A 23,527-nucleotide genomic window follows, 5' to 3' on the forward strand; every position below is an offset into this window, starting at 1 on the left:
TTAGTTTTAGATAGCAAAATTTGTATTGGGAACAAACGATTGAATTAGTTTAGGTTTCACTTAGGGTTTGATTAATAAATTTCATATGTAGATTTAAGTAGACAAATTTAAATCTTAATAGGAAAAAATGCAGCTTTATTTTAATGTTAGGGAATTGTGCAATATAAAGTTATAGTTTTAATTGTGGCCCGAACTTTTGGTTGTGGTTGGTGTTGTTAGTGTCCCGCACTTTTGATTGTTGTTTATTTCTGTACTGAGATTGTGGGTCGCTTTTAGAATTTGGTGCTTGAGTCTGTTGTTGTTGTGTCACTTGTGTCTAAAATGTTAAATATATTAGTTCACTGTTTCAAAGTTTATTGTTGCAATGTTCACTCTAGTTATATATGTTTGTATGTATGTTCACTGTTGGTTCACTTGTTGTTCACTTCGAGGGGGGAAAGAGCACGGTTCGCGGGTTTAAGGTTTCAATCGAGACTGATCTTTTTCTGGTTGTTGCTTGTCACTTGGACCCCGCGAAAACGGTCAACTTTCCAAGCTACAAGCAACAATTCCAGGTAAACAAATATGAAATCAAGGCGGAATCAGCGATTAAGAACTTACTTCAATGTACCGTTATGCACAGTGGGTCATGTGCATACGTGAACGCATGTCTGCACATGGGTGCACATGACTTCATGTTCAAACGTACCTTGAACAAGTGTCATCATTGCTTCTAGCGATGTATGTGGCGTTTGTCGCGCACGAATTTTGACGGAGCATATCGATTCCTCACCAAGGGAAGTCTTGCGGATTTACCAGATTTTTCTCTTTTGCAATTTTGTTCATGGCTGCCTTTTTGATGAATGTGCAAAAAGGAGTGATGTTTTCCACCGCAATGTTTGTATTCGAGTGATTAGAAGCAGGATCCGGATGAATGGCTCAAGGCAGTTTGGACAATAGTTGTTGGAGATTACCACTTGAAGACGTTTAGGATTTTTTGGCAATAGCGAATACCAAGAGATCCTTTCCAGATCTTGCAAGGATATCCGGTTTTGGTGTGGCGGATTTTGGTAACTCGGCTTTTTACTGAAGGCATTCTAAAAGTATAAGGAGGTATTATATGAATTTAACAAGGTGGAAGAAGTACGATTTTCAAAAGTTGGCGCGTGATTACTCCCTTTGCAGTCAAAATATCTGCAACTCTAACTAACTTGCCTTTTCCCAGATATACCTTCGATATTCCACCCAATCTCCAATCTCCTTATGCTGAATTGTTGGCTTAGAGCTTTCACTCTCCACCATCGGTTAAGTATTGTCAGGTTGGTTTCGGTTTCAGACGACTCACATACAGAAAGCTGTGGACCACCCGTCAGGAAGTGTCCAGGAGTTAATACCAACATATCATTGGGGGTTTCGGACATGAGAGAGATCGGTCGGGAATTACGACATGCCTCTTTTACCGTCAAAATAGTCGTAAATTCCTCAAACGTAAACGCGTGACCACCAGCCATTTCCCAAAATGTTCCTTAAAGCTTTTTAACACAGCCTCCCAGAGTCCGCAAACAAATACAAAACAAAGTTCCTATCGTTATCAGAATAAATGTTTTTAGTGCATCCCATGGTGAAATGCCGCTAAACACGCCGGAGTAGAAAGAGTAGTGGTCACCTGTAAATGAATTGTTCGAGTCACAAAGCAAACGAAAATCCACACATATCGTTTAATACTTGCACAAGAACGTCCCGTATATGCTTTAAGATCGAAGTCGATACCGGTGTTCGTGAATGGCCTAGAAAGAGTAGTGGGTTCAGGAGGGACGCTTTTGCAGTTTTTCGCTGCATGTCATTTTCGTTACAATTAAGGCAAAGTTTATGTTTCCATATACACTCCATTTTTCCTTGTAGCACATGGTAAGAAACTTAGGGTAAAGACGAATAATGTGCGATTGATCCGGTAAAGTTTGCATGGAGCAGCCGCTAAGCTGTTTTGATACGAATTGACATTCTTCAGATTTGAAGCCTAAGACGGATTTCTTGCTGGATCGCGCCCCTGGAATGTCAAAGGATGATCAGTAAGATCGTTAACAGTTTCTAGAGGCTGATAGCGGCATGAAGGACACTCTGTCTTGTTGTTAACCGATTGCTCCCATAAGGACAATGTGTTTTCTATATGCCTCGTCCAACACAAGAAAACAAAAATCGGATCCCAGCTCCGAATGTCCACATTGTAGAGCCTTAGGGTGGATATATTGGCCAACCCGATGAAGTTGATGATGACCAAATTAAAGCATTAATCGAATTGGATCGTCATGCAACTGAGCGTGAGATAGGAGAGAAGTTAAATATACCAAAATCAACCGTTCATTATCACATAAAAAGTCTTGGACTGTTGAAAATGCTTGATATTTGGGCACCACATGTATTGAAAGAAATTCATTTAACAAACCGAATCAACGCTTGTGATTGCACATTAAACGCAATGAATTCCACCCGTTTTTAAAACGAATCATAACTGGAGATGAAAAATGGATTGTTTACAACAACGTTAGTCGAAAACGATCATGGTCCAAGCATGGTGAACCAGCTGAAACCACTTCAAAGGCTGATATTCACCAAAAGAAGGTTATGCTGTCTGTTTGGTGGGATTGGAAGGGTGTGGTATATTTTGAGCTGCTTCCAAGGAACCAAACGATTGATTCGGATGTTTACTGTCAACAATTGGACAAATTGAATACAGCTATCAAGGAGAAGCGACCAGAATTGGTCAATCGTAAAGGTGTCATATTCCACTAGGACAAGGCTAGACCGCACACATCTTTGGTCGCTCGCCAAAAACTGAGTGAGCTTGGCTGGGAACTTTTGATGCATCCACCATATAGCCCTGACCTTGCACCCTCAGACTACCATTTATTTCGATCTTTTCAGAACTCCTTAAATGGTAAAACTTTCGGCAATGATGAGGCTATAAAATCGCACTTGGTTCAGTTTTTTGCAGATAAAGGCCAGAAGTTCTATGAGCGTGGAATTCTGAATTTGCCAGGAAGATGGCAAAAGGTTATCGAACAAAATGGCAATTATATATTTGATTAAAGTTCATTCTAAGTTTTATTAAAAATGCATTTACTTTCTTTTAAAAAATCCGCAATTACCTTTTGGGCAACCCAAAAATACGATTAATAGTTTTTTGAATGAACTTTAATGAGGCCCGGACTCGACAGTTACTTTTTGTAACCCAAAAAGGGTTATCAGACCTGTTGCGCCCTCTATGCAATCTCTAAACCTTCGTTCGTCAACGGCGCTTTCCGAACAACCTCTCGAGCTTCATCTCGCGTCTTGTTATTCAGGTAGAACATCTTCTTCACCGGAGACAAACGAGAGTTTTTAATGTAAATGGCGGTGAATAAGTCGCGGAAAGTTGGCCAAGAAAGATAGTTCCTATGGAAAAGTTCGGTGTAGCAAGAAGGAAGATGCACGTCGGAAAGTTCACTATTTGGATTTGCATTCGTGGCATTGCTCTCCGGTCTTGTTGTCTCAAAAGAGCTGCTTATTTTAACCATGCAATCAACGTAGGTCATATAAGTAGTCTGGTATCGGGCCCTTAGGGACTAAGATCGGTTTTGGCATTTCCACTGTTGGAGGTAATCAACTCCTTCATATGTACCTTTTGCCTTTTACAATTCGGAGTTGTGTTGCAATATGCCAACTGAAAGCGCTATTTTGACATACGAGCGCTTTTTGTTCGTGCGATTAATTTTTAGTACTTTCGACGTAATTAATTCAATTTTTGGCGATCCAGCTCTATCAAGGGTCAGTGTTTATTGATTGTATGGTAAATTCAACCTAGGTCGTAGTTCACTCCAAGACGAATTTCGTGAAGGTTGTACAAAATCAGTTGTTGTTCCAAAATCCATTGATGCTGTGCGCCAACTGATATTGCAAGATCTTTATGTGACCTATCGTTAGATTGAGACAACCTTGCACGAACATTTGACCGTTAAAAAAAATTGTTTGTTCAATTTATCAATCGCTCAAAAAAAAAGGCTGGTGTCAATTGGTCGAGAGAAATGCTCCAAATATACGAACACTCAAAACATCGATGACTTCGGTACCGAATGACTTCTTTTTATTCCCGTACGTAAAATATAAAATGAGAGGTCAACGTTTTTCGACACCTGAAGAAGCGTTTGATGCGTTCAGAATGCATGTTTTGGAGATACCTCAATCAGAGTGGCAAAAGTGCTTCGACAATCGGGTCAAAAGCATGGAAAAGTGTATAGAACGTAATGAGGAATATTTTGAAAAACATTAAAGCGATTTTCAGTGATTAAATTTAGTTTTAGTGTTCTCTAATCTCTCCAATTCTCTAATCTTTGTGGACTTCTAAGAAGTAAACCGAGTTATTAAGGGACTCCCCACATATTCCAGCATCGAACATTATCAATGCTTCTGAAGTTTCTGTGAATCTTGTAATGGATGACATCTCGAAACCAAATTCGAACGAGAGAGACAAGCCAAAATGAAAAAAGGACACGAATCTCTAAAACACTTGCAAAGGAAGAACAAAAACAAAAAGCTCTCAGAATATAAAGTAAAATAGTCTCCGAATGAAAGTCCAGACGTTCCCGTACAAGTAAATCCTGGTTTGAAATTGGAAAACTCGACAAGTGTCGGCCGGAACTTCTCTCCAAAACGCTAGAGTAGGTTTGGCTTCGTATCCAAGTACTCAAAAAAAGGTAATTTAAGTATATATGACTCTTGTCCTACACTTCGCGGAGACAAAATCTCCTCACTTTCAAAAAATGTACCTACACCAATCGAACAAGGTCTCCGTTAGAAGACTTAGAAACATTATTTCAACCAAAAACGAAAATACGTTAACAAACCGGTGTTGTGTCTAATTGCTATTTTGGTGTCAATTAAAGTATTAAAAGTGTTAAAATGGTTAAATACCCTTTCTCCACTCGTGCTATTGGTTCAGTAACATCCATACCCTATCGGCTTCCTGGCGATGTCAAACTCCCTTATGTCTAATCGAACTTGCCAGCAATGTTTTGTCAGACAAGGGATTTCGTTTTTTCAATATCATAAAAAAACACAATTCCATCCGGAAAAATTGATCAATAGACCAAAATACTATAAAATGAGGCTGATATTAAAATTTCGGAGTCGGAAATTGAATTCCGCGTTATTACTTTGCTTAATAATTTGGCAGGTTTCAAATTCGCATTCGCAAACTTAAAAATTGATTCATTCACGAACATGTTTATCAGCTCTTTAAAGAAGTTTTACAAAAAAAAATGCAAAATTTGCCCATGAACATTCCATTAAGGAACAGGGCCAAACTTTTCACATATCAATGAGTTCAGTCCGATTCAAATTTAAGCTGAATGGTAAGAGGCATCCACCGAATTCGGCTTTCTGCATAGCTGGTTTAGATCTTTATCCCTTAGAAGTCAATCAGTATCCATAATAGGTCATTAATGGTGGTCAACCATAGGAGTGGCGATAAAATACAACCGTGTGGCGTGCCTTGTGCCACTTTCTCTCTTATATTTAAGCCATTTATCCAGTTTCTTAGGACCGGGTCCATCCGGAACTGGTCTAAGGATTGGATCAGTGTGCCGGTCCGCACATTGTTAACAGCCCCCTCGATGTCAATGCATACCGCCAGTATGCAGTTTCAGTTTGGATATGGGTTTTTGAGAGAACAGGTTATTAACGCTATCGACCTGTTCGCAAAAAAGCATCCAAGAAGCACATTTTGCCGCTCTGGTAATCTTATTGTATTCCTTGAGCTGTGTGTAATACACATTCTAATAAAATTCCGATTTTTTACGACGTGCTCTTTTAAAAAATTCAGCGGACCTCTTTCCTAATGTCTCCCCGGTCATACAGGGTTTTTCTTGGGCTGATTTCCTTTCCCGAAGAGGAAAGCTAGCTTTGAGGAACCCCTCGGTGCAGTCGTAATCCTGTCATCTCTGCTTGGACAATATAAATAATCTTGGCCAAGTTTTCTTCTGAGTAGCCTTCCGAATTTTGTCCAGTTGATTTTCAACTTTTTCCGCAAGCTTATCGGATTCGGTGCTGGCCGTGCACCGATGGTCAGAGAATAATGTCCTTCCATCTTGAAGTAGGTGATGGGCCGTCGTCGGGTCCCTGTTTGTTAGGCTGTGTTGAGTCTCTCGCCACTGCACCCCCTGATCTTTGCTTATCCTAGTCTTTTCAATATTGAGAGAGACCGCGATTCTCTCGTCGACAGCCCACTGTTCGTTGGGCGGTATTGAGTCACCTACCACTGCACGGCCTTATGTCTCAATATGCGGATTTTTGCCTATCCTAGTCTTCCCAATCTTGAGAAAGACAGATTTGCTCCCGTATTGCGCCGTGCCTTTAATCTTAGCCAAACTCGTCACGGAGACTTGATCAATGCCAACCACGATAGTTCCTTCCTCCTTCTCCTCCCTGTGGAAGACCTCCCACTTCTTGCGACAAAACCTTCGTTTTGCTTGCCCAAGAATCCCAAAATGCATTCCGTCGCAAATTTACTACTGATTAAGACCGTCGCCTTTGTGAGCTAGGGGATGCCATCTATCTCCCCAGGTCGAGCTTTGTGGCCACCCAGGGAGCGTGGATACCACCGACGAGCTGCCGTCTTTGTCTACCTCCGCAGGACACTGTCTGGAGCCTTCATTACGGGATGGCTGGCTTGGTTTTCCCAGAGTACTTGAAACCGGATCGCTTCCTCGATCTACTTGTGAGCTTAGCAAAGCGATCGCTCACTTCTGTCGTCATCCAGATACCCTCATCTCGTGATCTTGCAGAATTACAAACCAGTTCTAAACTTATCAAAATTTCCTGAGTGTTTCCTCGGATGACAATATTATCACATTAAACTTTTCTTCACTTTTTAAATTTACATCAAATTATCTCCTTTTATTAACGTTTTATTCGCAATGTTTCAATTTAATAACTATAGTGTGACCACGTTGTTGGCGAATGAGTGTGTAATTGGAGAAATAAGAGACCAATGGTCAAGCCCAATGACATAAAGATGTTATAAATTCTTATTTTCCTTATTTCTGTCTATGTAGAATTGAGGGGAGTCGACGAGAATTGTAAAAATGTGTGCTTCACGCAGGATAAGTATTGGAGTCGGAGTCGTCGCCTGCTTTCTGCAAGTGCTGTAGCGTATACCACTTTTTTAGACTTTCAGTGGTATTCTGAGGAGAATTTTAGTATATGTAAACTATGTATCTGTAACTGCCTGATCTATTATTTATGACGGTATCGCCTGATGTTGCGTCGGTTTCGCACAGAGAGTACAAAAGGTGTATGTAAGGAATATAACACCAAATAAGAAGGGGAAACTTACAAGGAGGAATAAAGAAACGGAATCAGCAGTGCTGTGAGACAAAGATCGTCTGTGTAATATTTATGTAAAATCATTTGTACGTAACCCACGTATAGGCATGCATATATATTTATATATGTTTTCAACAAATAGTTATTTCTCGTGGAGAATTTAGATTGGAGGAGAAATAAAAGAGTCGATAACCTACAACCCTGTCTCTTCACACAACTAAGACAAATTTGTTCTCTCTAATTTTTTCCCTTACTTTCAATAAAATAAAAATATTAAAAGCATCTCCCTTTAAACCAGCATTATAAAGGGTGATTTTTTTGAGGTTAGGATTTTCATGCATTAGTATTTGACAGATCACGTGGGATTTCAGACATGGTGTCAAAGAGAAAGATGCTCAGTATGCTTTGACATTTCATCATGAATAGACTTACTAACGAGCAACGCTTGCAAATCATTGAATTTTATTACCAAAATCAGTGTTCGGTTCGAAATGTGTAAGCAGGTACATAGTAATTAAATTTGGATTTCTTTCGGACAGCAAAATGTGAATTTTTTCTCTGCTTTCAGAAATGGCTTGATTGGAATTTGCTGATGATTTTGATGTTGTTCTACTTTAGGATATCCAAATCCGGTTCGCTAGGACCATGTAAATATCCATAGAAGTGCAAGGTTGGTTTGCCAAAGAAATTAAAATCAGTTGTTTAACTCAAATTTTGTGTCAGGTCTTGTGGTTGCTTCTTCATTGTAGTCATAAAACTAAACTTAACTCACACTAAAGTGGCATCTGAAGTTGAAGTTTTAAGAAGGGTAAGGAAATGTTTTGGTATTAACAGGCTTGAATCCGGGGATATTCCACTGTCTGTAAAGGAGCGCGATTAGACCAATACTTACGTACGCCTCCGCAGTTTTGTGGATTGCGATGAAGAAAAAGGGCAACGTAAGGATAATACAACAGGTTCAGAGGCGCAGGCGGAGCGATGAGGACCATGCCCACTAAAGCATTGCAGACTAGATATCCGACCCACTGACACACACAGATTAAGTGTGAGGCAGCCACTGTGGCTATGAGACTTAAGGCGTTGGGAGAATGGATTGAGGATGGGAGCAGGTCATACCGTCGCGGTATAATTGAGGCGAAGATAGGAAACCCGGACGGAAAAAAAGAGGTTTCCAATCGAATGCCTGCGATGACACTTGAAGTCGAGTGCAAGACATTGCTGCCGGAATCACAGTCTTGGATTGACGAAACTCTGGAATTGCCATATGGGAGATCATGCTATACAAATGGACAAAAGATAGAGGACAGAGTGGGCCTGGGATTTACATCGAGAACCGATGGATTGAGATCCGTTTTCGACTGCTTGACCACAGTTCGATCAGAGATCCTGCCGATCGCGGAATACTTGAAGTGTTCAAGCGATGACGTCGAGTGTGAACATCTTTAAGGACAGTTAACTCACCATCAGGACAATAACAACCAGAACAGTAAGGTCACGAACAGTCTTGGAGTGTGAGAAGGAGATAAACGCCTTCTCTGGGGATGACACAATCCGCATCGTTTTGGTGCCGGGCCATAGCGGAGTAAGCGGGAATAAAATAACATACAATTTGGCAGTGAAGGCCAGAGGATTGCCTTCAATAAACTTGGTTATCCCGAAGCCTTTCGGGTTGACGCATTCCGAGTTGAAGTGGTGCGTGTGCTATGAACGAAAATGTAACTGTGCAATAGCGAAACGGTCGGCAGGACGGCGAGAATCCTATGGAGGTTCCGGAGAAGATCATGAGAAGGCAAGGCATTACGGAACACAGCACTACGAGCTTACTTATGCAAAATCGGTGTGGCAAGTGATAGCATGTGAGGAAGATGATGTTACGTTGGAGCATTTCCCATGTCATTGCCCTGCCTTCGCGGCTAACAACATCGGCACTTAGGTGGGGACACAATACCAGACATGAACCAACTTTGGGGTTTGGTATGGGTAACACTTGAGGATTTTGTAATTAGAGCGAAATTCCTGACATAGATTTTCTTCTTCGACGTTACTTTTTATTATTTAGAGCGAACAACAAGCCGATTACTAGTTTAGGTGTAAGTCCATAGTGGCATGCGGCGGGTTAGTATTCGCACCATATTTTCAACCTAACATAACCTAGGTTAGGTTAGGTTTATGTGGCAGTCTAGCCATCAGACTCACTTAGACGTTTTTGTCCATTGTGACACCAAATAAGAAGGAAGATTCCTTCTAGTTCCTACCGTTGATCCATCCAGATCGCTTAAAAAAGCCAAAATAACTTGCGAATGTTCACATCCACTAAATCAGACATGTTCTGAAAGAAATAAGAACCTAAAGTGAAACTCCTTCTAACTGCTAGTGCGGGACACACACACAGAAGGTGTTCTATAGTCTCTTCGTCTTCGATGATCTCACAGCTTCTGCAAAAGTCATTGCTGCCAACCTTCAGTCTCTCAGCAAGTTTTCCGATTAGACGTCTGTTCTTGCCAATGACAGCAATTCGGTACATCACTTCAAGTCTATATTAGGCCACATAATTTTGGAATGCTCACAGCCCCTCTTTGTGGCCATCTATCATTCGTTGTCCTTCGGGCCTGGTCCTGAAAACTTAGCTTACATGTCGCTAGAGGCATACCCACAGATTCCAGTATCCCTGGAATGTGTAGGATAGTCTCGCAAGCTCGCTCGCTTTAAAATTCCATGCGATATCTCTATGGCCCGGCACCCAGAACCTGTGAATTTCTAACAGCCATCTCGTTGAGAGATCTGCGATAGTAGAGGCGGGTTTTTGTGTTCAGAAATACGTTCTCCAGGAATTTAATGGCTGCCTGGCTGTCTGAGAAGATATTAATGCCACTCGTCGTTATGACATTATATGTTAGCCATTCCACCGCTTCCTTAATTGCAAGGATCTCCGCTTGATACACACTGCAGTTGTAGCGTAACCTTTTCGATATGACCAGTTCTAGATCTTTTGAGTACACCCCAAACCCCACATAATCGTTTAGTTTGGAACCATCCGTATAGAAGTCTATGTCGTAGATCCAATCGGTTCTATCAGGAGTAGTGGTACACAGTACTTTTTTTTATCAAATAGCGGCTCAGGTAGCGTGGAATTCAAACTGCCTGGAACATCGGATATTGTATCAAGGATAAAACAGTGCCCGTGGCCGCCACATGACCAATGAGAAAGCTCCCTTAACCTCACAGTGGTCGCTGCAATTTGTCTTGCATTCAGTGCATCAGATGGTGCCATCCTCAGTGCGGCTGTGATGCATAAGCAAGCCATCCTTTGGATCCGGTTAAGTATTGAGCAGTAAGTTTACTTTTAAAGCGCCGTTCACCAGACCACAACACCATATAGCAATATAGGTCTGACAACTGCAGTATATACCCAATACATGACACGCGGTCTGAACCCCGATCTTTTGCCAATGGCTCTCTTGCAGGTGTATGGGCAGAGTTGGCTTTCTTTCCCTTTCCAAAATGTTGGATTTGTAGTTCAATTCCCTGTCCAGCAAAACACCCAGGTATTTTGCGCTTTATATAAATGGAACATTCTCCTCTCCCTAGGAGAAGGTTCCACAGTAGGAAACTTGTATCTCCTGCTGAAATGAACTACTTCTGTCGTGATCGGACTTATACATAGACTTCGCTGTTGCACGTAGAGCTTCCTGAAGTATATATCTAAGAGTGCTGAGAAACTTTCCCCTAACCGCAATTACCACATCATCAGCATACGCGACCACTTTTACGCCTTTTTCTTCCAGAGACAATAATATATTGTTAATGACAGTACCCCTCCTTTTTAAATCCGCAGATCCCAAGCCTGCCGTAATGCATCATTTAGTAAGTAAGTTATTAATAAATTTTCTTACGGTAGAGTTGACGCCTAGAAACTCCAACTCCTTCATGATTGACGTCGGTTTTATATTATTGAAAGCACCATTAATGTCAAAGAATGCTACCATTGTATACTTCTTGACTGCGAGAGAACCCTCTATGTAGCCGACTAGCTCGTGAAGGGCTGTTCCAGTAGATTTGCCTTTACTATATGCTTACTGCTGCCGCGACAGGCGATCTCCAGGGATCTTTGCCCTAAGATATGTTTCTATCAACCTTTCAAGGGTCTTCAGTATAAAGGATGACAGACTAATAGGACGAAAATCTTTTGCCTTCGTGTGGTAGGGTTTTCCTTCTTTCGAAATGAAAAGACCTTCGTGTCCCACAGGTATATATGACATTCTGATACAAGCAGAGTTTATCTCCCTAAATTAGGGAACCAATCTATAAGACACAGCTTGTAATTCAACCGATGATATATCATCAGGGTCTGCCGATTTAAAGGAATCGAAACTTCTTATCGCCCAAAGGATTTTCGGCTCAGACACAATTTCCCTAATAGCCTCCGACGAATGCATACCAGTGAGAACCATGTTGTTCGTCGGAGAATTTCCCGTAGAAATGTGTGCCAACGAGTGTTCCCTCACTAGACATTGTCCATACATCCTCTGACTTCTAAATATAATGCCTTCTGAGGTTCTTCTTCCCTACAGAAGCGGTTTCAACCCGCGACTTAAGATTTGAAGGCGGCATATCTGAATCGTGTGCCATATATAGGGCAGCCAGATTTATTTATTGTATTTCAAAGCCGGCTGCTACTGAATGTTCAGTGCTTAGCGATGGAAGAAGAAAAATGCTTACATTGAAAACTTACTCTTATGGCAATCGCAGTTGGGTACGTGTGTTTGTTGGTAGAAATATATGAAGTAGAGTAATTTTCTTTCTTGCTTCGCTACAAATGAAAATACTCTCAAGAGCATTGTATCAACCTAAAAGACATTCCTTTTTGACAGACGAGTTTGGATGGTTCTAAACGAAATCGCGATCAAGGAAAGGAGCCAAATGCTGTTACCGGGGTGGACCCGGTCCTTAGAGACTGGATAAACAGTATGCTAAGGAACAGGTTTATAAATTGTGTTTCCCATGGCATAAATATAAGGAAAAAAGTGGCACAAGGCACGCCGCAGAAGGGCATTTTATCGCCACTTCTATGGGTGACCACCATAAATGACCTATTACGGATGCTGACTGAGGAGGGATTTGAACCCGTCTGCTACGCAGACGATGTTATAATACCTCTAAGGAGTAAGGATCCGAACGAGCTATGCAGAAGGGCCGAAAGGGTCTTGCTTATGGCATATGACTGAACTAGACCCAGACGTCTCAATGTTAACCTGGAGAAGACTGAAATGTGCCTGTTCACGAGGAAGACGAAGGTGGGCCAATTTAACGCACCACGTTTCCTCAATAAGATGATTTCGATATCTGACAAGGTCAAATACTTGGGTGTGATCTTGGACAGGAAACTGAATTGGAAGTATCACATTCAAGAGCGTACTGAGAAGGCTCACAGATGTTGGGCACTATGTAGACGGCTCTACAGGAGCGTGAAAAGACCAATACTTACTTACGCCTAATAGTTTGGTGGACTGCTCTGGAGAAAAAGTGCAACATAAGGACCATACAACAGGTTCAGAGACCACGTTGTCTTGGCATAGTCGGAGCGATGAGGACCACGCCCACTAGGGCACTGGAGACTATTCTAGATACCCGACCCATTGACTTACAAATTAAGTGTAAGGCAGCCACTGCGGCTATGAGACTTAAGGCGATTGGAGAATGGATTGAGGATGGGAGAAACTCATACCATCGCGGTATAATCGAGGGGACGATAGGAAACCTGGAAGGAAGGGAAGAGGTTTCCGATCGGGGACCTGAGATGAACCTTGAAGTCGAGTGCGAGGCACTGCCGCCATCGGCACAGTCTTGGTTTGACGGAACCCTAGAATTGCTATCTGGAAATCATGTTACACGGATGGATCAAAGCTAGAATACAGAGTGGGCCTGAGGGTTTACATTGAGAACCCAGAGACTGAGATCTGTTTTGACTGCCTGACCATAATACGGTCATGCAGGCGGAGATCCTGGCGATCACGGAATGCGTGAAGTGGTGTGGTGTTAACGCGAGGACGTCGAGTGTGAACATCTTTACCTACAGTAAAATTGCCATAAGGGCAATAACAACAGGACGGTAAGATCACGAACAGTCTTGCAGTATAGGACGGAGATTAACGCCTTCTCTGAGGATGGCAAAATCCATCGTTTGGTTGCCGGGCCATAACGGAGTAAGGGGAAATGAAAGGGCAGACAATTTGGCGGGAATGCCAGAGGACTGTCGTCAATAAACTTGGTTAACCCGAAGCCTTTCGGGTCGACGCAGACCGAGTTAAGGGAGTGGGCGACGAATGCGCATGCAACAATGTGGAACAGCGAAATGGTCGGTAAGACGGCGAAAATCCTATGGGGGGATCCAGATCGTAAAAAGACGAGGCTATTACTGAAAAGAAGCAAGAAAGAGGTCAGTTTAGCTATTGGTATCATAACGGGACACATAGGACTACGAGCTCACTTATGTAAAATCGGTGCGGCAAGTGATAGCATGTGTAGGGCATGCGGGGAAGATGATGAGACGTTGGAGCATTTCCTTTGTCATTGCCCGGCTTTCGCGTCCAACAGATACCGGTACTTGGAGGTGGAGACGCAATATCAGACATGAACCAACTTAGGGGATTGGTATTGAAAACAATTTAGGATTTTAAAGTAGCACTGTACTCCTAACTTAAAATTTTTTTAAGAGGTTACTTTATAGTTTTTAGAGCGCATATGTATAGGTACATGTCCATAGTGGCATGGGGCGGAATAATATCTGCACCCTCTTTTCCACCTAACCTAATCTCGAACATTTTTAGAGTATACTCCACTGTGCCTAAATCTTCAGTCAAAGCTTACCGAACTTATAAATTTAACAAAAATCAACGCAGCGTACTATTTACTGACAGATTTCGGCCCCCAATCACTATATGTTCCGTATGAATTGCCTTAATACTGTATGGGGAATTATTGAATTCCAAAGAAAAACCGAAATGATTTCATTAGAAATAAATATTTTAAAATGTGAATTACTCAGTTCGATCATTTCGGGGTCCTAAAATTGTATTTACGAGTACTTAAAATTTTCCATTTCATTGCTGATGTAATTCAAATAATTTGTAATTAAATATTAGTAATTATTCTTTGGAAACCATGTAATTGACTTAACTTCTTGAAACTAACAATAATAGAAAGCGTTGAATTTTAATGTCGAGCTGGAATATGTTCGAAAAATCACGGATAGATTTTAAATATCAAAATAAAAGAACACATCTAGACTTTAAGACAATTTTATAATAATATTTGTTCTACAGATAAAATTGGAATTAAAATAATTAAACAAGTATTAAGAATAAATTCATATAAAATAATGTATTATGTACATTTTTGTGGAATGTTCGTCTAACGGAGCAATTTTTTTAAAAAGAATTCCATGAAGATTTTGCCTTAAAGAAAGTTTTAATATTTTTCTGTTTAAATAATCTCATATATTTATCTTTTGAAAATTACATTGCAATTCGTCATTCAAAGGGTTTTTTCATTAAAAATATTTATTGAAATTTCTCTTAAGAAAAATTGTAGGAAAATGTGGTCGTTTGAAATATATAATCGAAGTTTTTTGATATCTTTTTTTTTAGAAAAAATAATTTTGAGTGGACCAGAGCTGAGCAACATTTTGTTTGTCATTAGGCAACATTTCACAGAAATTTTGTTGACATTTTGAAAAAAGTTGTTAAATTTTTGTCTACAGAAAACATCACTGAAGTTTAGTTTTGGAGTTTTATTATTACATAGAAAAAAATTAATTTAGTTATTGGAATTATGCCCAGATAAAATAGCAAAGCTAGCTACGTCGCTGGGTTTGGTACTCTGTTCGTCTTTTCATGTGAATATCTGTCAAAATTCATAAAAAGTGCGAATGTACACTTTATTATTAATTATGTAGCTAAAAAACGTGTTAAAAATTTCGACGACACAATCTCATAGTTGCACATTCACATTATCAAATATTTTATCAATATAAATTTTTCATAATTAAGTTTGAAAAATTATTTTTTAGTTGTACCCATATCTATCATACTAAGACCGTACTTCGATTCCCGTCTGCCACCATACATGCAATACGCGTCTATTGGCGTCGCTGTAGCAAAGGAGATTCTGCGTTCTGTGACGAAATCATTTGAGGATAAGGCGATGCGATGTGTTCCTAAATCTGTTAATATTTTCTCCAACTATAGTCGCATGGATATTTTAATACATTCAGGAGGAATGCAAATTTCGTACCATTCTATGTTATCATTGACAGGGCCAACTAAGGGAATGGCTCGGTTACCAGGATTAAATTTAACACCAACTCAAATTTTCTTTCTTGTTTCTGCTCAGGAGCTCTGCGCGGAATCGCACTATTCAGGAATCGACGTTCAATCTTTGGAGTTCGAACACATGTAAGTATATAAGATATGTTACGTCATTTTCTTATATATAACAAGTTAGGACGGGGCTACACCAAATTGGGTACATAGGCTAATAGCACGTCTACATTGAAATTTGTATGATAAATGGACTCCAAAGACTCAACATCTGCGGTGGTGGCATCAGACCGAAGCGTGTTGTCCTCCCCTCCTATAGGTGTGGGTGCCTTGGCACCTGTAGTCGATAGTAAAGCTTCAAGTGCGCAACTAGACGTCAGACTAATTAATGAGGAGGAGACGGATAAACCGGGGGTTGCACAGTTCGTTCCTAGACTTTAATTAAAGTTGTGTTTCTGACTCGGATTCAGACAGCGACTGTGTCAATGAAGCAGTCATCGCAGCCGAATCGAGAAATGAGGGCATCGGGATGACAGCAGAAGTGAGCGATGACTTTGCTAAGCTCACAAGCAGAGAGAAATCCGTCCGGTGCACGACGAAGGAGACAGAGGAGTATGTACCGGCAACGTTATGGGGCGAAAGTGCATGATGCTGGAAGGGATGGAACTGACATTCCAAGCACTTCTACGGAAGCTGAAAAAAGAATCAGATCTCCCGAAGAGCATAACACTGCTAAAATACTGAAGAAGAAAAAAAGCTCCCCGCTTTCAAGTACTCTGGGAAAACCAAGCCAGCTATCCCGCAATGGAGACTCCAGACAGTGTCCTGCGGAGGTAGACAAAGTTTGAACAGGAACGAAGGAAGCGCACACGGCCCCTGAGTCTTCATGAAGGGCTGTGGTTTCCAAAAGTAGGCTACAACCATCACGGACAGGGAAGATGGTTGCTGAGAATGGTAAGGAGCCGCCCTCTTACGCCAGACGGGCAAGGAACCACGACAGAGATGAGCTGACTTATGCAGTCATCAATATTGGCTGTGCGTCCGGTAGGATTCCACCAGATCATCGGTCTCAAGGGGAGGATCTGGTTAACGATCGGAGTTTTAAACATGTGTGGAACTCTGTAGAGGGTCCACCCATACAAATGATGAGCTGCGAGTTTAGAGGGGACATCTCTACGCTGCGTTTTGCGTCGGCGGAATGTATTGATACCGTCAAACATCTCGTCAGAGATATACGCGCTCCCTGGGAGGGCGCAAAGCTCGACCTGATGAGAAAGGTGGACAACAATGAACTCACAGAGGCGATCAAGGGATGGGGCAGTAAATTTGCGACGGAACGCATGTTGGGATTCTTGGGCAAGCAAAACGAAGGTTTGGTCGCAGAGAAGTGGGAGGTCTTCCACAGGGAGGAGAAGGAGGAAGGAACTCTCTTTGTGGTTGGCATTGATCAAGTCTCCGTGACAAGTTTGGCTAAGACTAAAGGCATGGCGCACTACGGGAGCAAAGCGGTCCTTTTAAAGATTGCGAAGTTTAGGATAGGCAGAAGTTTTCATTCTGCGACATCAGGCCGTGCAGTGGGGGATGACTCAACGCTGCCCAACAAACAGGGGGCCGACAACGAGACAATCACGGCATCCTCAATATTGTAAAAACTAGGAGAAGCAATGATCCTAATACTAAAATACCAGGCAGTGCAGTGGCGAGAGATCCAACACAACCTAACAAACAGATACCCGACGACGGACCCATCACCGAATTAAAGATTCTGAATACTGGGATAGGTAAAGATCCTAATATTGAAACATTAGGCAGCGCAGCGACAGGAGACTCACTGCAACCCAACGAACAGGGAGCCTAGTCCCAAGCAGCCCATTTATTTAAGATTTGGAAGGCTAAGATAGGCAAAGATTCTAGTATTGAATCATCAGGCAGTACAGGGAATAGAAACCCAATAAAGCTTAATGAACAGGGACCCGACGATGGAACCATTACCAACTTAATAGCCCATTTACTGGAGGACCAATGATTGAGGTAATCCAGATAAACCTCCACCGCAAGCAAATCAGCAAGGGCAAGATTCATATTGCCTCAATTCAGGAGCCATGGACGACCCAGAACAAAGTTTCTGGACTGAATAATATCAACTACCAATTATTCTATTCTAACACTGGTACTCGGCCGAGGTCCTACGTTATTTGTCATAAATTTGAATTATATGTTTTCCCCAGAGTTGTCAACGTCGGATACAACAGTGGTTAGACAGGGAGACGGTGGAGCATACCTATCATCGCTTCATCTACCTTTCGACTCTCCGACACCGCCATCCACATGAAAGCTGCAACGGCTGTTGAGGAAAGCAAAACAGAAAGGAATCGAGGTACTAATAGATTGCGATGCGAACTCTCACCACATTTCGTGGGGTAGTACCAACACTAATAAGCGGGGCCAAGCCCTGGCAGTGTATGTGTGCGATGCTCTCTTTGAGTATTTTCAATTCTCTTAATATGTAAAAAATTAGTTTTTGGACTGAATTGTTGGTGTTCAACTCAAATATTAGTTTATACCTTATAAACATTTAATCAATAAAAAACACTGTTTTTAAAATAAAAACAGAAAAAAGATGCGTACACCCCAGCTCATGTTCATTCGTTGCTGTCTCAACAACGACTGAAACAAAGAACATAAGAATATGTGTGACTTGCCATCAACGCTACCATAAAGGGGCTGGTCATTCCTGATCTACACGATCAGCTAAGTAACATGCTTCATAAAATTAACAAGTAAAAGCGTGCTTAGTTCGGCCGGGCCGAATCTTATATACCCTCCACCATGGATCGCATTTGTCGAGTTCTTTTTCCGGCATCTCTTCTTAGGCAAAAAAGGATATAAGAAAAGAGTTGCTCTGCTGTTAGAGCGATATCAAGATATGGTCCAGTTCGGACCACAATAAAATTATATGTTGGAGACCTGTGTAAAATTTCAGCCAATTCGTATAAGAATTGCGCCCATTGGGGCTTACGAAGTAAAATAGAGAGAACGATTTATATGGGATCTGTATCGGGCTATAGACCGATTCAGACCATAATAAACACGTTTGTTGATGGTCATGAGAGGATCCGTCGTACAAAATTTCAGGCATATCGGATAATAATTGCGATCTCTAGCGGTCAAGAAGTCAAGATCCCAGATCGGTTTATATGGCAGCTATATCAGGTTATGAACGGATTTGAACCTTTTTTGACGCAGTTGTTGAAAGTAAAAATAAAATACGTCATGCAAAATTTCAGCCAAATCGGATAGGAATTGCGCCCTCTAGAAGCTCAAGAAGTCAAATCCCCAGATCTGTTTATATGGCAGCTATATCAGGTTATGGACCGATTTGAACCATACTTGGCACAGTTGTTGGATATCATGACGAAATACTTCGTGCGAAATTCCATTCCAATCGGATAAGAATTGCGCCCTCTAGAGGCTCAAGAAGTCAAGACCCAAGATCGGTTTATATGGCAGCTATATCAGGTTATGGACCGATTTCAACCAAACTTGGCACAGTTATTGGATATCATAACAAAACACGTCGTGCAACATTTTATTCTGATCGGATAAGAATTGCGCACTCTAGAGGCTCCAGAAGTCAAGACCCAAGATCGGTTTATATGGCAGCTATATCAAAACATGGACCGATATGGCCCATTTACAATACCAACCGACCTACACTAATAAGAAGTATTTGTGCAAAATTTCAAGCGGCTAGCTTTACTCCTTCGGCAGTTAGAGTGCTTTCGACAGACAGACGGACGGACGGACGGACGGACATGGCTAGATCGACATAAAATGTCGCGACGATCAAGAATATATATACTTTATGGGGTCTCAGACGAATATTTCGAGTAGTTACAAACAGAATGACGAAATTAGTATACCCCCCATCTTATGGTGGAGGGTATAAAAAGATACATAGTCTTAACCTTGATAATAGTCTATTTTCTCCTACGGAGAATAACACAACCATATCTAATATACATACTATGTCTAAATTTTCTACGATTGTATATAAAAAGTTTATCAATGCAAAATAATATTCGCTCCATTAATGATGCAATGGTGTTTTATTTTAAAATTGACCTCTTAAGGGACATTTATTTAAAAGAAAAAAATAAAACAAATAAAAAAATATTTTAACCGAAATCAAATGGATAGAACAACAATAATACTCGTAATCATAGCTCCTATAAGAATTATAAAAAGTTACAATTCAATTAGGAATAATAATGGGAACTAGTTCGGAAACAATGGGAGTTACAACGCTAATGGAACCAATAATGGAAATCATTTCGGAAACAATAATCAGAACAAGGAACCGATAAAGATAGGTAGTATGGTTGCGAGCGAAAATTTTCGTATGCACCCTCAAAATCCCACTTACCAATAATACTACTAACCATTGGTGGTGTTCGAGTAAGATGTCTGATAGACTATAGGCGATCATAGGGTATTTTGGGCGATGCGATCGATAACCAGGAAGAGATATATTAGAAAAGATACTCTCACCGGAAGTATAATAAATAATGCGGAGGTAATTGTTGGTATTAAATCGTGTTAGAGAGACGATGTCCGTCAAATTGATAAATTTGGGTGGAAGCAACTTAGATTGTATTATCGACAATAACGTACTTGTTCCAATGGAAGTTATAATAGATTTTCAAGAATGTTTTGATTATTGATGATACGGTGATATACTTAGATCAACATCAACTACAAGTAAATTACGAAGATATAATGGTCTTAGAAATTCTTAACATTATCTGTTTTAATATAAATGTGCCGGAATTTATCAACACAGAGAGGAAAATAGGCTGGATTGATTTTATGTAAATATAAAAAATACGTTCTATTTTGAGGGATAATCCTTGCCTATGATCACCGATGTTAAACATACTATTATTACGACAACTAATATACTTACTTTCTAAAATATCCGATATCCGTAAATTCACGAAAAGGAAATAAAGAACCACATTAGGATAATTTTGATCAAGGAGTAATTAGAGCGAGTAAATCTATTTATTCTTATCTACTTATTCTTCACTTTGGCTAGTTCCCAATGAGTGTGGTAATGACGGTATACAGAAATGGAGTTTGGTAATTGATTATCGGGCTCTTAATTCGTCACCGGATAAACTTCCCATACCAAATATTGATTCTTTATTTGGAGCAAATTATTTTTCGACAATAGATCTTGCCGAGGGATTTCATCAGATTATGAGGGATGAAAGGGACGTAAAGAAAACGGCGTTTCTTACACCTCTGGGACTTTTTTCTTAAAAATGCCCCTACTACAATCCAGCGAATGATAAATCATGTCCTAAGGTACAACATTAAGGGGCTTCTTGGTGGAACACTACGTTAGCTAGACAAAGATTTTTAAAACGCTGGCTGAACAAAACTTAAAGGTTCAACTTGACAAATGTAAGTTTTTGGCAAGAGAAACTCAGTTTTAAGGCCATGTTGTGCACCTGGCTGTGAACGATTTTGGCTTTGAATATGTAAACGCAAATTTGCCCATGAACATTCCATTAGGGAACAGGTGCAAACTTCTCACATATCAATGAATGCAGTCCGATTCAAGTTTAAGCTCAATGATAAGGGGCCTCCTTATCAATGCCGCCAGCATTGGGAGGGGATATGCTAACCTCTGCGCAACGGTGGCAGGATATATATATATATGTATATATATGTATATATATATATAAATACATTCGTCGCCACTATGAAGGTATTATTCGGCCGTATGAGCGCAAAGAGGTAATGTAGGGAGTACCTCTTTGCGCTCATACGGCCGAAGGCCGAGGAGAAAGCTGCCAATAAACCACTATAATATTTATCAAAACAGCTTGCCGTTTTTAAAATTTCATGTTGTGGTTTTACTTAAAATCTGTGAGAACAACGACGATTCATACAGACCACTTATAGGACCCTCACAGTATTGTACATTTTCAATGGTACTTTATAGCTGCTGCTGCTGTATAGCTGCTGCTGCTGCATAGCTCCTATTCAGTTGGTTTATCGACGGCTAGCTTTCCGCACTTAACAACCTTCAAATTTTGAATATTATTGAACAATGATACAAGCTTTGTCCGACTCTATTATGCAAACTTTCCTCCAACTCCGAATAAATACCGACGTTGCTGTTCGCAAATATATTCTGAATATATCATTTAAGTAATTATCATTTTGGAGATCAATATTTTGTATATCCGATAAATTGTTTCAATTTCACATGATTTCTCATTAACGATTCTTATTTGAAATCTGTATAAATTAACAACGGACTCACTTATAATTATGCTCCCAGAATCTTCCGTGGTAGAATCATCTGTTATTTGAAATAAAGGAACTTATGTCTACTTGTCCCTGGTCTTCGTCTGATTCAAGACGCCATTTACTTATTCAATGTTAAAATCGTACTCAACCAATTTTTTCCACTTTTGCTCAGGACTGCACCTAAAGCAAAATTACTTGCATCCGTAATGAGTACAAATAATTTCTAAAAATTTGGGTAAGCCTTTTTAATTTATTGAATGATTCTATATACAAAGGGTCTTTAGTGTGTAATTTGGTTCCATTCTTTAAATATTTTTTTATCGGCAAATCTTTACCTGAGTAATTTCTTATAAATTTCCTATAATAATCTGTCAGGCATAGAAATGATTTTATTCTCTTTTGCAACTTCAAAATTGCCTCTATATTCGTTGGACATGGCCTTAATCCATCAGGTGTCACAACGTGGTCTTAAAACTTAGTTTCTCTTGCCAAATACTTACTTTGTTAAGTTGAACCTTTAGGTTATACTCAGTCAGTGTTTTAAAAATCTCTGCCAAGCTAACGTAGTGTTCCTCCAAGGAATTCGAGATCAATAAAATGCCATCCATATATATGACACACATTTTGGTAATGTAGTCCCTTGGGACATGATTCATCATACGCTGGAATGTAACAGGATCAAAAAGCATTCTGATGAATTCAAAATATGCCATAGGTGTAGAAAACGCCATTTTCTTTACGTTCCTTTCATCCATCATAATCTGATGAAATTCCTTTGCATGATCTGTTGTCGAAAACCAATTTGCTTTATATAGCTTGCCAAATAAGATTTTTTAGGAGATTTACTCGGCCTTATAACTCCTTGATAAAGATTTCCCTCATTTGATGCTCTATTTTCCTTTGGTGAATTTTCGGATATCAATATATTTTAGAGAAACTATGTCTATTAGATGTCATAAAAATAGCATGATTCACATCGGTGATCATGGGCACGGATTGACCCTCAAAACAGAACATATTTTTATATTTCCATAAAACCAATCGTACCTTCGCTGTGTCGATAAATTCCAGCACATTTATATTAAAAAAATCCTATGTTCAGGATATCTAAGACCATTATGTTTTCGTCACTAAGATATAGTTAATGTTGATCTAAGTGTTACATCGTATCATAAATAATGAAACAAAGGTCCTGGGGTCCAGGCCTCGAAAACGGACTTCCGATTCGTGTTCCTGGGCTCAAAACTAGATTCTTCTTAATGTGAGTCGTTTGCTGTCGCATATTGATAACATTGGTTTAGATTGATTTTAATTTATACAAAAAAATTTAAACTATCTACTTCAAGAGTTATTCGTACAGTACGTATGTGTCTATGGTGATTTAATGACCATTTTTATCCTGAACTGGCTCTCAGACTGTTTGAAAACTGAGCGTATTCAAAAAACGTATACAAGTTTTTAAACTTTTTATGTACGGAAAAACTAAAAAGTCAAACTTTAATTTTTTGGTCTGTGATACAAAATGCAATAAAATTTTTCCACACATA

General features: G+C 40.1%; 1 protein-coding gene across 4 annotated transcripts in view; it reads left to right on the top strand.

Annotated features, from left to right (window-relative positions):
• Positions 1-23,527, top strand: part of LOC106092815 (endothelin-converting enzyme 2) — a 441,390-nt gene that overhangs the window by 386,255 nt on the left and 31,608 nt on the right. For all 4 annotated transcript variants that reach the window (XM_059363952.1, XM_059363953.1, XM_059363954.1 and 1 more), the window contains one exon: positions 15,407-15,791. In XM_059363952.1, coding sequence (XP_059219935.1) covers positions 15,407-15,791 — 385 coding nt within the window. The remainder of the gene's footprint in view (positions 1-15,406; positions 15,792-23,527) is intronic.

This window comes from Stomoxys calcitrans, chromosome 2 (assembly GCF_963082655.1).
Source record: "Stomoxys calcitrans chromosome 2, idStoCalc2.1, whole genome shotgun sequence".
Lineage (NCBI taxonomy): Eukaryota > Metazoa > Arthropoda > Insecta > Diptera > Muscidae > Stomoxys > Stomoxys calcitrans.